At 48.4% G+C, this 17429-nt stretch overlaps 1 gene segment (V, D, J or C); it reads left to right on the forward strand.

The window, feature by feature from the left end:
- The first annotated feature begins 860 nt into the window (after positions 1–860).
- Positions 861–11794, forward strand: LOC103121436 (immunoglobulin heavy constant gamma 1-like). The segment is given in 7 exon segments: positions 861–883; positions 6807–7100; positions 7523–7564; positions 7713–8042; positions 8133–8453; positions 10190–10320; positions 10818–11794. Coding segments are annotated over 6 exon segments (1122 nt in total).
- Positions 11795–17429: the final 5635 nt, after the last annotated feature.

Below are 17429 nucleotides of genomic sequence, written 5' to 3' on the forward strand. Positions count from 1 at the left end.
CTTGTCAGAATCAAACAGACTGTTATTTACTTACTCCTGTGGTGATGTTTTATTCCAAATGGAGACAAAGAGAGATGGATTGGGTGGTAGCACACCTGATAGAGTGCACGTGTTACAATGCACAGGGACACAGCTTCAATCCCCCATTCCCCACTTACGAGGGAAAAGCTTTCTGAGAAGTGAAGCAGTGTTGCAGGTATCTTTCTGTCTCTCTCCCTATCTCCCCATTCCCACTCAATTTCTGGCTGTATCTATCCAATAAATAAAGATATTTTTAAAAAATCATTTAGAGAGAGAGAGAAGGAGAGACCCATAGCACCATCAAAACCACCCCATGTATTGCCACTCTCACATGGTGCCAGAGCTCTAATGTGATGCATGCACTTGACCAACAGGTGCTCTGTCCTGTGCACCATCTCCCAGTTCCTGTGTATTCTGAACATGTCTAAATGTTTCCAAAGGTACTAAGCATGCAGACCCCACCTTTTGAAAAAGGACTTCTGGCCTTGCATGAAGAAAGTGAGTATCTTCAAAGGCTACACATCCCCCCAGAGTCCATACTGACTGAAGGTGGGTTCCCAAGATCTGTCATGTGTGCTTGGTCTATGGGGTGCTGCCATTGCTCAAATGACTTCCCAAGAAGAAAGAAAGGGAACTCCCAGGTTACAGAAATTTGAGAGTTCCCACCCACCTTTAGTAAGAGCACTGAGGCAACAGCCCTACCCCAGCTCTAGGTCTGGACATGAGCATCACAACTGTGGATGATTCACTGTCTGGAGTCTATGCAAGGAGTCAGAGGTAGTGAAAGGTGCATGGTTGCAGCCTACAGGACATCATTCACCGTGACCTCTGAAGAAGACGCATCTCCAGGTACCCAGCCCAGGTAAATCATGGCAGCAATACAGGGCTGCCTGGTTTTGCACAGTCAGAGAGGACACCAGCACTGCTTTGCCATGTGGACTGAGTGTCCTGGTCATGGCTTGCCTTTTGCTGCCCCTCCCAAGACTGGACACACAGAGCACTATAGGCTTACAAAGCCCCCTGAAGAAGGGGATGGAGAATCTAGAAGGGCCAGATATGCACTAACAACACCAGGGACAAGTGATGGACAGAGGCTTGAACAGCAACTGGCCAGCAAGGTGTTGACCAGCCCTGAAGCAGGTCTGTGGATATCCCAGCAGTTCATGAGAAACTGTGACAGATTGAGAAAAGGAGCTCTGATGCACAGGATACCCTAGAGCCTCAGGATTTGGCAACAAGGTGAGCAGGGCTACACAAGGAACTCCAGAAGCTCAAAGGTGCTGCTGCAGGATAAGCCAATGAGAAGCAACTCAAGAGCTCGTGAGATTAGGTCATAGTGTGATCAGGGGAGCCAGAGGCACCCCAAATGTCAGCTATACCAGGCAAGGTATGGTGATGTGTAGGGGGGTTGGGAAAACCCTAAGGATTCAGAAAAATCTGCTGCTGAAAAATGAATATGGGACCAGGGTATCCCAGGAACTCATGATAGGTAAATTGGGTGCCAGTGAACTGAAGAGCAGGAAGAATCCCAGGAGGTCAGGGGAGCTGGTCAACCATGTGGTGGTGAGTATGGGGTGCAAGAAGCACCCCAGAAGCCCAGAGCAACTGAGAATGGGAGTTATAAGGATGTGTTGAGGGGTCAGTGGGGGAGGGCAAGAGTGCAGAGGGCACCCCCAGTAACTCAGGGGATCCAGGGCAGCTGAGTCTGGCTCTGGATCAGTCCATATACTCAGGGTGATCTGAAGTTTAGGGGTACAAGGACACCTCTGCTACTCAAGACCCTGAAGTCAGATGAGGTGATAAGTGTAGGATATCCTAGAAGCCCAAGAAAGCTACAGTAGGTGAATGTGGGGTATAGAAGTCACTCCAGGAAATCAGGGGAGTTGGGAAAGGTTGGAACTGTAACCCTGAGAGCTCATAGGAGCTGAGGTATGATGGGCTGGTGAACAGGGGGTAATGGGTCACCGCAGAACTCAAGGAAGCTGGAACAATGGGAAACATTGCACAGATGTGTGCGATGAGCTTTGGTAATGCTCAGAAAGTGGGGTATAGGGAGCAGCTTTTCAAGGTACAGGGGAGTCTGTAGCAAAGGGAAAGTGGTGAGTATGAAGTACAGGAAGACTGCTGAGGAGCACAGGGATCTGGAATATGATGGCCAGCAGAGGATGGGCATCCTAACAGCTCGGAGATGGCAAAATGGGTGACCAGGAAGCCGGAGATACTGCAGAAGCCCAGAGAAGGTACTGGGTGTTACAGCACAGTGAGTACCTTAGAAACTCATAGAAATAGAGTAGCCTGAGCAGGAGTGTAAGGGTACCCCAGAGACAGAGGAGACCTGAGAAAGGAGTAAGAAAGTGAGCATATTTATGCTGGAGCACCATGGGACAGTGTGGTTCAGTACATAGGGGTACATGGGTCACCCCAGTAGCTCAGGACACTGGAGCAGAGTGAATTTGGGAACATAGAGTATAGAGGCCACCCCAGGAGGTCAGGGGAGATAAGGAAGAGGTGAGGCAGTGGGCCCTAGGAGCTCTCAGCTGGGACAGACTGAGCAGGGCTGTGGAGGAGTGGTGGGGATCCTGGGAGCTCTTGGAAGTAAAGTGATGGGCAACACTGAGTAAAGTGTGCAAGGGCACCTCAAGGGTGTGAGAAAGCAGAAATATGGGTCTGTAGTGGTTCAGGGAATTCAGAGTGCTGGAAAATATGATATCTGCAGTGCATGGGACATACCAGGTGTTCAGTGGAGCTAGAGCAAGGTAAATAGGGGAGTATGAGTACAGGTGACATGTTAGGGGTTCAGGGAAGCAGAGACAAGAGTGTGCAGGGAGCACTGGGACTGAAAGAAATTCAGTGATCTTTGATCCTAGGGCAGGGAGGGAAGCTGACTGTGGAGTACAGGATATACCTTAGGTTTTCGGTGTGGCAGGGCCAATAGTGTAGCTGGGAGGGCATGTTGCAGCCTGTAAGCTCAGGGGAACAAGGGAGAGGTGAACTTCTAGTCCTGACTAGCAGGGACACATTGGCAGCTCAGGGGAGTAGGGGGAGAGATGAACTGCTGGTCCTGACTGAAAGGGGCAGGCCAGCAGTTCAGGAGAGCAGGAGGACAGGTGAAATGTTGGTCCTAACTGGCATGGACACATCAGTAGCTCAGGGGGTCAGGGGAGAGGTGAACTGCTGATCCTGACTGGCAGGGGCATGTCAGCCATTCAGGGGAGCAGGGGAGAGGTGAACTGCTGGTCTTGACTGGCAGGGGCACACCAGCTGCTCAGGGAAGCAGGGGGGAGGTAAACTTCTGGTCCTGACTGGTAGGGGTGCCCCAAGCAGCTCAGCATCAGCTCAGCAGAGCAAGGGGACCAGAGAACTGTTGGTGCTGACTGGCAGGGACATACCAGAAGCTCAGGGGAGCAGAGGGGAAGGTGAACTGCTGGTCCTAACTGGCAGGGGCTTACCAGTAGCTCAGGGAAGCAGGGGAGAGGTAAACTGCTGGTCTTGACTGGCAGGGACACCCCAGCAGCTCAGGGGAGCAAGGGAGAGGTAAACTGCTGATTCTGACTGGCAGGGGCACTCTGGCAGCAGGGAGAGAGGTGAACTGCTAGTCCTGACTGGCAGGAGCATGTCAGGTATCCAGGGATCAAAGCATGGTGGACATAAACACTGCCTCTCAGCTTACACAATAAACCTTCCTAGTTCTCTGTACTCAGGGAACTGGGGCAGGTTGAGCTGGCGACTGTGGGGTGCTTTTGGTGCCTTAAGATCTCAGCATAGGTGATATAAGGCAAGCAGATTTGCAGATTATATGCTAGGATGGGTGTGGGGATGGCAGAAAATAGGGTGAGTCCAGAGCAAGGGTGCTGAGAGATATTCATTAGTTTGTGGTAAGTAGATGAGTTAAGAGTGCAGGATACACCCTAGGAATTCATAGGAGCTGTGGCAAGGTTAATATGTGTGCAAGGGTCACCCCAGGTGCTCAAGAGAGCTCTGTTGGGATGATCAAAGAAAAATAGAAGGCAGATAGTACTCGTAAGAGCTCAGGGTAACAAGGACAGTATACAGCGTTGCGTGAACACCCCAATAGCTTGAGACATGAAGGCAGGGTGAGCTTGAAATCAAAGAGTATAGCTACCCCAGGAGGTCATAGGAGATGGGTAGGAGTGAGGCCATGGATCCCAGCTCTGAGCTGATACACATTTAGTAGGACTGTAGGGGATCAGTGGGCACACTGGGAGTTCTGGGGTGCAGAGTGAGAGATAACTGCTGAGCAAAGGGCACAGAGGCACCCTAGGAGTTCAGGTAAAACAGGAGCACGGGGATGCATGGTGTACAGGGACCTCAGGGATCCTGGGATGGTGATAAAATGGTAATCAGGATGACACAGGGGGGCCACTTCAGGTGCTATGGGACAAGGAGAATAGGGGAGCTAAGAGGGTGAGCTATATCCCAGGAGCTCAGAGGAGCTTGTGGAAAGATGAACTCTTGATCTTGAGCTGCAGAGGAGCACCCTAGAAGCTGATGGAAACTGGGAAAGTCTGAGTATCTAAGCAAGTTAGTCAAGGTGACTTCAGCAGGAAGGTAGGTGTGGAGTAACAGTGTCTTGGGTGGAATGTTCAGTTACAGTGTCAGGCATGTGAGGGCACAGGAGATCAGGGAACTGTGCCACCCAGGAGACTAGGGGACTGTGCCAGCCAGGAGGCCAGGAGACTATACCAAGGGAAAAGGGGCAGGATGAGTTCATGAGTATACGGTACACCTGGCACCCTGGAATTTTAGGGGGTGTATAGTGGGGTAAGCAGGCAGCAGGGGATACACCATGCACTCAGAGAAGCAGAAATAACGGCTGACTGTGAGATGCAGAGTCACCACATGGAAATTCATGAGATATGGAGCAAGAAACAGAGGGAATAGATGGAACCCCAGGGCCTCAGAGAAGCTAGACAGGAGTCAGATGCTGAGTTGGGGTATATTGAACACCCAGGAACTTAGGGCAAGATTTGAGTATGCAGGGGGCACCTGGGAACTTAGGGGATCTGGAAGCTATTGACAAGTAAGCAGAAATGCACAGGATTGAAAGTTCAGTGGACTGGTTCGAGAGAAAGAATGAGAAGAGATGTGGGGGATACCGTAAGAACTCAGGGAATCATGGGATTCATGGGTCACCCCAATATCTCAGGGCATGGGGGTAGGGTGAACTGGTGAGTATAGGGTACGGGGGACAACCCAGTAGCTCACAGTGATTAGGAGAGCAGGGGTGTGGGAGCACTCTAGGGGCTTAGGGCAGGCAACAGAGAGCTATCTCTCTGAGGTTGGAGGGTACTGGTGGGGAGCAGGTGGGGAGTATCTGGGGGCCCAGGCATTCTGTCTGCAGTGCATGAACAGGCCAAGATTGAGCTCCAGGCTGGTTGACTCTTAGAGGGTGGTACTATATCTACAAAGATCCTAGAAGTGACAGGTGTCTCAGGGTTGAAAACCTGAGAATAGGGTCAGAGGTGCTCTAGAGGACCAGGTTCTCACTATCTGCTCCAGAATTTCAGTATATGAGTAAGAAGGTAGGTGTGGAATAACAGTGTCTTGGATGAAATGTTCAACTCAGGCATGTGAGAACACAGGAGATCAGGGGACTGTGTCAGCTAGAAGGCCAAGGGACTGTGCCAGCCAGGAGTCTAGTGCACTATTAGCAAGAATAAGTGGTCAGCCATGTGGGAGAGGCCCAAGGACTTAGGTCCAGGCACCAGGGACTTCGGTGAGCAGAATGTGAAGACACAGGTGAACTGTGGACTTTGGGGCACAGATACAAGGTCAACAATGAGTTTCAGGTGCAAGTGCACTCCCAGGAACTCAGAGGAGCTGAGGAAGAGTAAGTAAGTAAACTGGTTATCTGTTGCTCCCCTGGTTACTAGGGAGATCTGCCATATGGTTCCACAGTTCAGCAGTCACCCCATGGAGTGCACTTATATACACTGACCAGGGGGATGGTGACCTAAATAGGAGCTCAGGGAAGCCAAAATGAATGTGATCATATCACAGACAAAAAAGCATCAGGTTAGGTGGCAAGGACAGGGTGAACTGGTAAACATGGGATGCAGGGGATACAGTGAAGTTTAGAAAAGCTGGAGGTGAGTGAATAGGGGAGTAAGGGAAACCCCAGTAACTCAAAAGACTGGCAGAGGGACAATGTTTTGCTGATTTTGGGTTATGATGGAAGACCAGGAGCTTTTGGGAGAAGGTATTAGTGATCAGAGGAGCTGGGGCAAGTTAAGCAAGTAAGTAGAAACTTAGAGGCAGCCCAGCAGTTAGAAGGAGTGTACTGGTCCAGAAAACAAGGTCAAGGTCAGAGGTAGAGCAAGATCCTGAATTCATGGGTCCTGGTGTCATGGGACAAGGAACTGGGGTGACTGTGAGCAGAGGCAGGAGCAGAGGATAGGGCTGACAAAATAGCACATAGGGTTCCATGCTGCTTTCCCATATGCAAGATGCAGGTTGACTCATGCTCCCACCATATTGAAGGAATTAAGTTTCAGTACTCTAGGTTCATGCTCTTTCCCTTTCTCTGACTGTATGTCTTTCTATATGGAAAGCTAAGACTGGATCAAGAGGAGCCCCACAGTGAAGGATGGGTAGTGGAGCTCTGAAGAGTGTTTCTAGCTGAGGGGCTGAGGAGAAGTGTTCCAAGCAGGCTGGGAATTCATACCAGGGCATCAGACTCTTGGGCCAACTGAGGAGTCAGCAGTGAGCTGGTGGGTTCCTGCAGGGCAGAAAGGGATCACAAGTGCTCTCATCTTCTCTTACAGCTACCACCACACCCCCCTCAGTCTTCCCACTGGCTCCCAGCCCCCAGACTACGACCAGCTCCTCAGTGAACCTGGGATGCATGATGTCAGGCTACTTTCCTGAGCCTGTGACCGTGTCCTGGAACTCAGGCTCCCTGACCAATGGTGTGCTCACCTTCCCATCTGTGCTCCAACCCTCGGGGCTCTACACAAGCAGCAGCATGGTGACTGTGCCTGCCAGCAGCTGGCCTGGGCAGACCTACACCTGCAATGTTGCCCACCCTGCCAGTGGCAGCAAAGTGGATAAGACTGTTAGTGAGTATTCAGCCCGGGAAGTCTCCCCACTGGACAGACAGATCCTGGGAGGAAGCCCCCAATAGATACAGATGTTGGGGGTGTTCACACAAGACAAACAGATCTTGGAAGGGAGTCCCCAATAGATACTAGATGCTGGGGGATGTTCCCACCAGACAGACAGAACCTGGGCAGTAGCCTCCAGTTGACATCAGATGCTGGGGGTGTTCCCACCAGACAAATAGAACCTATGGGGAATGCAGTCCAGGGTAGTTGGGGGGCTTTCTGTGTTATGGTCAGAGAACTCCCTGATCTTGCAGAGGAGTCCTATAGTCACCTTCATCAGCCCTAAGGGTCCATAGAGCCTAAGAATGCACCTGTCCTGAGGTTTCTGGGTAATTTACCCCCACTAACCCTATCTGCTTCACCCACAATTCCCACAGAACCTACTGGAACTAGTTCCTGCACATGCTGCCAATGCCCACGTAAGCTGCTCTTATTCTCTACCCCACAAGTTATCCACCCTGCCTTGCAAACACTCTTCCTTGCACCCTTGCTTTGTAATCCCAAACCCCATGTAACTGCTAACATTAGGATAGGGGGCACTGATGTCTGCTATGTCTCTTCCACCAGCTTCTGACCTCCTTGGGGGGCCATCAGTCTTCATCTTTCCCCCAAAACCCAAGGACACTCTGATGATCTCCCGTACACCTGAGGTGACCTGTGTGGTTGTCGACCTGAGCCCTGAAGAGTCTGATGTGAAGTTCAGCTGGTTTGTAGATGACGATGAAGTATATAGTGCCAAAATCACACAGCGGGAAGAGCAGTTCAACAGCACTGTTCGGGTAGTCAGTGCCCTCCCCATCAGCCACCAGGACTGGCTGAAGGGCAGGGAGTTCAAGTGCAAGGTCAACAGCAAGGCCCTCCCTTCAGCCATTGAGAGGACTATCTCCAAGGCCAAAGGTGAGCCGGGTGATGAGGTGGCCAGGTGGCCAGTTGAATGGGTTCAACCCTCCTGGCCACTAAGTGACCATGTACTGACCATATCCACAGGGCAGTCCCAAGAACCTCAGGTATATGTCCTGTCACCCCCTCGGGAGCAGCAAGGAAAGAATGAGATAAGCCTGACCTGCTTGGTCATGGGCTTCTACCCTGATGAAATGGATGTAGAGTGGAAATCCAATGGGGAACCAGAACCAGAGGACAAGTACCATACCACACCACCCCAGCAGGACACAGATGGCTCTTACTTCCTTTACAGCAAGTTGACTGTAAACAAGAACCAATGGAATCAGGGAGACATTTTTTCCTGTGTTGTCATGCATGAGGCGCTGCACAACCACCTCACAGAGAAGCCCATCTTTCATACTCCTGGTAAATGATCACTTGGCACACCTGCACACAGGCTCCAGCATCCATGGCGAGCCTGACCCCTCCTGTACATAATCACCAGGCATCAGCATGAAATAAAACACCCAGAACTGCCCTGGGACATAGACTCTGAAATCATGGTTCTTTGGAGGCAGAGTGGGATGGGGCTACTGGGCAGGGTAGGTTGCCTCAACCTCAGCTCCCAGGACACTTGGAGGAAAACAGAATCCCTGGGAATGGGTGTGTGGTGTCCCAACCTCTATGGTGCCCCCATGTGAACAAAGCCATCCTTATCCCCAGGCTTCTGTATGCTGGGTCCATCCAAAGTCAAATGGTGGTCACTGGTTTAGGGATAGGTACACTGTCACCCCTGGAGTCTCACCCTCCCATAGGTCAGAACACTGTAGCCAACATCTTCCCTGCCTTAGACCAGCTCCCAACCCCTCAAGGGAACATTCACTCCCATACCTTAATAGTTAATACTTCTCAGATTCCCACAAGGGTACTAAACCCAAGTCTACTGAAATCCCACTGAGAAGAGCCTACTTTCACACACCTTCACATACAGTACAAAGTGACATGCAGACACCCCCCCCCACACACACACACACGCATCCCACACATCCTGGGCAAGAAAGGCTTTAATAATCTGAATATAAATGTAGGACTTTAACACATATGAATATAACAAATGCAAGTCTTTAACACATCTGAATATAAACACAAGACTTTCATACATGTGCAAACAGAGCCTGCACACAAACTGTTCAAAAAAATAAATGTATATGCAAATATAACACACTCACACATATGCACGGACAGACCTTCACACATGTGAGCATGCAAGCAAAATTAAAACATGCAGACATTTCACAAACATGCATGTACTGGTTTTACACATGTATGGACACACAAATATGCATATATGTTTCACATATGAACACATATATGTATTGTGTGTTTAAATAGACTCTACAGGCATGTGCACCCAGGGGTTCAAACATACAGGTCCCAAAGACACACTGAATTTCCACACATGTAAATATGCAAACCTTTCACACACAGGTCTTTCATAAACATTAATATGTTCATACAAACTTCACACACAACAGCTTTTTACACAACATAACATGTGATGCAAAAATGCATGTATGTACTTTACATGCATTTCATACACATTCCTTGCAAATACAAAGCTGACTCATACATGAACACAGATCTAGCGCATACATGTACTCATATTCAGTACTTGTAACCATGAAATTTGCATGCATATAGTTCCTTATGCACATATGAACATCCAAACATAAAGATCTGGCATGTGCTTGTACCTATGTAAGATTTATGCACTAATATAGAAGTGGGGTGCCCTGTTCACACCCAGATAGAACACAGGACCAGGATTATAACCTGTGGTCTAGCTGCCGCCCCCTCCTTGCCCAAGGGCATCTCAGCTCATGCACATATTAGCACCCAAGATAATATCCTCTTTTACCAGGGACTAGTCCAATTTTTGGCAGCAGACACCCCACAGTCAGCTGTGCCATCACCAAGAACCCACCTACAGTCTGGGTCTTCATTAGAATAGAGTAAAACTGAGTCGCTGTACTTAGGGTTTCATGTATCTCTGAGGTCCACTGCAGAGTTGGGGAGTGGAGAGAGAAGTCCAGAAATTAAGGCTATACCCAGCCTCAGCTGTGGGCTGAGGCCATGACCCGCTCCTGTCCTCTCCTCTGCAGAACTGATCCCAAGTGAGAGCTGTGTAGAGGCACAGGAAGGGGAGCTGGATGGGCTGTGGACCACACTCTCCATCTTCATCACACTCTTCCTGCTCAGCGTGTGCTACAGTGCCACTGTCACCCTCTTCAAGGTGTGTCATCACACAGGTGTTTATCCTTGTTGTTATTTCTGTTGTTGTTGGATAGGAGAGAGATAAATCGAGAGAGAACAGGAAGACAGAGAGGGGGAGAGAATGTTAGACATCTACAGACCTGCCTCACTGCTTGTGAAGTGACCTGTGTCTTGCTGTCTCTAGGAGCCTGATTATGTTGTCACCCACTGCTCCCAGCTTTCCCCATACCTCTTCTGCCCCTTCTCTCTGCACCCATGACTCCTCTATGCCCATGTCTCTCTTACCTTTGTCCCATGAGCCATATCCTTTGTCTCCAGATTCCTTATGTTCACATACCCTTCTGTCCTCTCTGTCCCACAACATTCTATTCTACTTTTGGTTCCTGATTTTCCCTATGCCCTCTGTCCCATTATTCTCACAGATAACCTCCAGGTCCCTCCAGGGTATGGCGAGGAGGCAAGGGCCAGAGGCAGCATATGGGGCAATACTCAGTCTCCTGTCCTCCATCTGTGCAGGTGAAATGGATCGTCTCCTCAGTGACTGAGCTGAAGCGCACAATGGTGCCTGACTACAGGAACATGATAGGCCAGGTTGCCTAGCTATCCTATGGCTCCTGATAGCCCAGACACACTCTGCTTGACCACCAGGTCTAATTCACTGCCTCTGACCTCATAGCCAACATGGCCTTGCAACTTTCTTCCAGAGAATAGCACAGCAGCTAATACCCCCACCAGAGCTTAAATTCCTGCCTGCTTGCTTCCAACTGGAATAACAGGAACATGGTCATCTGCACCCTATTCAGAAATAAGATGGTGCCACTGTGTGAGCTACAGCAACTCCTAAACCCTGGAAAGCAGCTCTAATCACAGTCTCCTGGCTTCAGATCAAACAGCACTTGCTATCACAGAAAGAATATCCTTCATACTGGCCACCAGCAGGGCCACTTCCACAAATACCACTGGTAGACCTGCTGAAACTCCCAGAGGACAGGACTCAGAGAAGAACTGCAGGTACCTGCTGGGTAATCTGGTAGGCTGGGCATATTAAAGATACTACTAGGCCCAGTGGGTTTGTCAGTGCAACTGGATACCTGTTCCAAGGGGTGTGTATGTGTGTGTGTGTGTGTGTGTGTGTGTGTGTGTGTGTGTGTGTGTGTATCAGGGATGGCTGTACTGCTTCAGTAGGTAAGTGGCCAGATGACAGAGAGAGAACAGGACCACATGGCTCAAGAAGCCAATACTGTGACCAGCCTGGGCACCTGGGCAGGAGCTTGCTTTTCTGGGGACAGGCCAATGTAAGATCCCAGGGACATCCATGACCTCAAGGGTCTGCCAGGTGATGAGGCCCTGCCCCCCTCATGGCTATGGGCCAAGCATCCTACCACCTCCAGCAGAATCTCAGTGAACATCTCCATCATCAAGGAACACAGATACAGAAACCATATCACTGGGGAACTTTCCTTTTTTTAAGATTCTATAACTTAATACTTCCTTCAGATAACAATAAAAAAGATGTTTCAGAATTACAACTTTCATTGGGTCATTCTTTAATTGTACCAGTGAACCTCACAGCACCAGCACACACTCTGGCACTCACTCTCTCCACTGAGGAGCTCCAAAACACTACCATAAAGGGCACAGCTGGTGACCAAGAAGTTAGAGGCCAAGTACCTATGGGTTAGTCAGAATCATGTCCCTGTCCTCAGGGATGAGAGCTGCAGTGAGTGGTGGGAAGATAGTTGGCCCTCTATTCCATGGATGATGTCTGTTCCTATTTCTTCAAGTGGTCACCCCTGTATGTCCTGATAGCTTAATAGAAGAGCCCTGGCCCTGTGTGATCCTTTTGCCCACTCAGAAAAGACACATCTCCAAATGTACCCATGTTCTGGAGATGTGGGACCTGGAACCAGGAATTTAATGCATGAAATGGGTGGCAATAGGAAAACAGTTCAGCAGTAAGAGCAAAGGACTTCATTCCAAGGCTCCTGGCTAGATGGGTTTCTCAGTGAGATTGTACACACTGTTCTAAGGTGGGGGGGGGGGGCCGTCACACAGGCTCAGTGGGTAAGTTGTCACAGAGAGAACAGGACCACATGATCAAGCAGACTATCATGTGAGCAGGCAATTAAACTTGCCTTGCCAAGGACAGGCCAAGGTGAGACTCCAGGGATAACCATGGGCTTCAAGGTCTGCCAGGTGATGATGCCCTGCTCTCTACATGGTCACAAGCGAAACTTCATCCCACCTCCATCAGGAGCTCAGTGGGCATCTCCATCAGCAAGGAGCACAGACAGACCTGAAACCACCAACACAATGCTGGGGAGCTTCTCTTTTCAGTCTCAGGAAACCATCACTTTAAAAAAAATATTTATAAAATGAAAATATTGACAAGACTATATATAAGAGGGTCCAGTGCTACAGAATTCCCACCACCAGAGCTTTGTTTACCACCCCCTTCTTTGAAAACGTTGCTGTTCTTTATTCCTCTGGTAGCATGGATTCAGGGTCATTATGGAGTGCAGAAGATAGAAGGAATGGCTTCTTCAATTGCTTCTCCACTGAACATGGGCATTGACAGGTCACTCCATACTCCCTGCCTGCCTCTCTCTTTCCTTAGTGGGGTGAGGCTCTGAAGAGGTGGGATTCCGGGACACACTGGTGAGGTCGTCTATCCAGGGAAGTCAGGTTGGTGGCATGATAGCATCTGGAACCTAGTGGTTGAAAAAGCATTAAGCTATAAAGCAGATCAAATTGTTAAATAATCAGGAATGTAGAAGAGGAGATTTGGGGTCTCCATTTTGGAAAAAGCTAGCAGGTCTATTTTAGGTATATTCCAAGGGGTTCATGACTTTACTAATTTTTGCCCTAGCCCAACAGCTAACATGCTGGTGGTCCAGAGATACTGTCTGGAGAGGCAGTATCAGAATTGGAAACAGGACTAGAAAGCTGGATCAGGGAAGAGAATATCTCCCAAATAGGTCAAAAGTATATAAACAATGTTAATTGTAAAGCCCATTGATTTGATCTGGGGCTAATATTCATTGCAGGAGCCTGCGTAACCATTGTATCCCTGTAGGTCTGAGCTCAAGTTCTGCGGTCATGGCTAGAAATACTAAGCTGCACTAATTTCAGAACCCATCTTCCTCAAGTTGTAGAATATGTTGCCCTAACCTCCCTTTAGAAAATGGGGCTTTCCCTTCCATTGTTGATCCTCATAGGGGAAGGTCCTATAGGGACCCACAATGGAGTATATTATGTTATTCCTGATAAGCATGACATATGACAGTGGAGGTCAGGGATCTGTTGGAGGTCAAGGCCTATCATGTCTGTGTGAGAATATCAGGATTCTCTAACTTGGGCCCCAGGTGATTGAGTGGCCTAGTAGTAACCAAAAGAGTCATCATTGTTGTTTCCTTCAAGTGACAAAAAAAGCTATTTAAGAATGCCAGTCTTCTCTGGGCAGTCTTCTATGGGTGTTTCATGGGGGCCCCAAAGCCCTAGAACTCATTCTGTTACCCATGACTAGTGGGGAGCCCAAAATGCTGATATATATATATATATATATATATATATATATATGTATATATGTATATATATCAACCTTATGGTGCATATCGGTTAAAAAGTCAGGCACCTGGCATCCCAGTAAATGTAAACATAGTCATGGGGCTATGTTCAATCAGTCTACATACCATGAGCCTTCCATTCTGGCATGGCAGATTCCACTCAGATCTACACAGGGACCACTCAATGGCCTAAGAGGCTCAGGAAGATGTGGAAGGTGAGGCCCATGGAGGAACCCATTGGTGGCAAAGGGATTTCAACTCCATCTCCAACCTCCAAGAGTAAGGGCACTGAGGCCCTGCTACCCCCACAATCACCTTGAAGGTGGTTCCCCTATGGGGGAACTAGGACTAAGGAGTCAGGTAAGGAGGAGGCTGTGGATACTACCCATCCCAGAGAACATCAGGAAAATGGAGAGAAAGGGCACTGCTTGGCAGACAGGAAGCCCCCATGACCCTGGACAGTCAGGGATTCCCTCTTGGCCTGCTCTGTCCTCAGTCTGTCCTGCAGATCAGTCCACACCTTCTCCCCTTTCCAGAGCCTGCTAACAAAAGCCAGCAGATGAGAGGAAGCCCACCCTCTCCAGGGAAGTCCACCCTATCCCCTTTCTATACCCTATTCTTATGCTTACTTTCACTGGGATCTATTCCTTCTCTGGCAGCCCTTTATCTGAGCCCACAGAATAATGCTCTGTCCCAGAGCAGGAGCCCTTCCAAAACTGCCCCTTAGGCCTAATGTTCCACCTGGACTTTCCAGCAATGCAGCCACAATACCCTCTCCTCTCAGGATGCCTGGATGACCACAATACACATGCATGCAACTTGTACACATCCCACATACTCTGTACTATCCCACAGACCACATCATTCATACAGGAAACCCTGTGGATCAGAGTCAGTTGTATGGTACATATTCTGTGACCACACAGTGACCTCAGGGTATTACTTTGAGATGAGCCTCCTGTTGTGTTCTCCCTGCTGTCACCTTGGATGATCTCTGGATCTGTGCCTTCATTCTGTGAAGTCATGTGTGGCACTAATGATATTCAAGAAAAACATCTTCAGCAGTGTAAGGAGGGAAGGAGAAAGAGTGCCCTGTTTAAGGACTTTGTTCCCATAGAATGGCTGCATTTCAGCCCTGGTCCTGCATGGGATAGTGCAGGAAGTGGTGTACCTGGGATGATGAACATGAGGATGGACCCCACAGGTGTGTTTACTGTCTTCTGAAAGAGGCTACAGAGAGCACCTCACACCCCCCCCACACACCAGTATGTTTACAAATAGGAACCTGCCAAAGGGGAACTGGGACACCTGGACCTCTACCTGCCAAGCTTGACCTGGAGTTCCAACCTTTGTGACTAAACAGATGCTTAGAGTAAGTATACACCTCAAGATAAGCCTTGAGACTCCCAGCCTACAGGTAACTTGGGTGAATGGGAATAGCTCTCACCTTCTAGTGCAGCTGCACAAGGCACAGCAAGGGTGCTTGTGAAGATCTTGGAAGGGATTGTCAAGGATTTCTGGGATAGGGACCAGGATCAGATGGGTCCATGGGGAGAATTTTCCCATCCTTATTCCTGGCAATGCTGCCATACTAGTTCCAGGCCAGTCAAAGGTAGGAAAGTGTGGTACAGCGACAACCTGCAGTAGTGGTACAGGAAGAATGAGATAGGATAGTGCAGCAGTTTGAAGCTGACCTCAGGAAAGATCCATCTCAGGGTAGTAGGGGATGTGGTGCTGCCATGAGGCAGCAAGTGGTAGATTAAGTGCAAGTGCCCACAGTTACAGGCAGTAAGTCTGGGTCAGGTACAGCTATAGCAGGAAATGATATCACTGTGCCCATATGTGAACCCCATGAAATTATGTGAATATTTGAGGGGAGAGAAACACAGACAAAAAGCAGAAGAATCTAGTGGACTACAGCATAGCTCCTGTCCCATATTTAGAAATACATGGTCCTGCTAATGAAAGTCACAGCTGGGTTGGGTCCATTGCTTTCTTTTGCTTGTGGGAACCATTTTTAATAGCAAACTGGGGAATTGAATATAGGTCTAAATTATTGTGATACTGAGTGAATTCCTTGGCCCGACTTTCTATTATTTATTATTTAATAAATAAGAGAGTTTCAGGGCCAGGCAGTGGCACACCTCATCAAGAACCCACATTAGAGTGTGAAAAGACCCAGGTTCAAGCCTCTGGTCCTCACCTGCAGGGGGGAAGATTCATGAGTGGCGAAGCAGTGCTATAGATGTCTTTCTGTTTCTCTCCCTCTGTATTTCCCTCTCTTCTAAATTTCTCTGTCTCTATGCAAAAATAAATACAGATTTTTTAAAATAAGGAAAAAAGAAAAGAAGAGAAAGAAGAGAAGAGAAGAGAAGAGAAGAGAAGAGAAGAGAAGAGAAGAGAAGAGAAAAGAAATACAAGGACCGGCATAAAGATCCAGGTTTGATCAAAATGATCCTGAAGAAAAGAAACAGAAATTGAGGCATCACACTCCAAGATCCCAAACTATATTATAAGGCTATCATGAACAACACATCCCATAACTGGAAGAAAAATAAGTACTGCTATGGTCAGCCAGTATAATGCATCACAGTATCAATAAATTCAAGAGCACTGAAATCAACCCAAGCATTTTTTCAGATCAGAATGGAATAAAACTAACATCCAAAAATGAAAAAAAAATTACTAAAACTCACAAAATTTGAAATCTCAAGAGCATACTGCTTACTAGCCACTGGGTCAAAGAGGAACTCAAGGAAGAAACTCAAATGTTACTAGAAACAAATGAAAATGAAGACATGAGCAATCAGAATATATGGACACAGATATCAGAATATATGGACACAGATAAAGCAGTACTTAAAAGTAAACTCAGCCATACAAGCACACATTACAGAACAAGAAAAATCTAAAATTAACGACTTAACTGCACTCCTTAAAGACTTAAAAAAAGAGGAACAAAGAAACCTTAAAGTGATCTTTTGATTCGACTTCCGGAGGCGGAGCTACGAGCAGCAGATCACTTTCTCTCTCTCCTCTCCTCTCCTCTCCCAGATCAACTAGGAATACCAAAGGAGACCACCCGGACTGAAACAAGACAGGACTAGAATGACCACATGAACCCAGTAAATCACCTGTGAGTACAAACACAAGTGGCTGGTGACACAGAGGAGAGAGGGGCCTAAGGAGAGATTAAGTGAATGCTAAAAGTTCAACAGTTTATGAGTGGAGACACCACCTCCAGTCTGCTCCACAACAAGGGGACAGCTGAAGGGAGGAAAGGACTCCCCAGAGACTCACCAAGTGCAACTCTGAGTATCCATTGCTCCTACCCTCAGAATCTGGAGCAGCAACAGGGAGGGACACCAGGGGACAGAGATCTAACCAGGAAACTCAGGAGAAGACCTATACCTCCTTGGCATAGCTGAGGGGCTGTGAAAGTCTCTTTGCATAACCACTGGATTATCTCTGCCACACCCTGCTTTATCTCTTGGTCAGGAGTCAGTGATTAAGCTAAGAAGCCTATTGACAGTTTAAAAGCCCTCAGGCTCCCATAGCCTAC

Source organism: Erinaceus europaeus, chromosome 14 (assembly GCF_950295315.1).
Source record: "Erinaceus europaeus chromosome 14, mEriEur2.1, whole genome shotgun sequence".
Taxonomy (NCBI): domain Eukaryota; kingdom Metazoa; phylum Chordata; class Mammalia; order Eulipotyphla; family Erinaceidae; genus Erinaceus; species Erinaceus europaeus.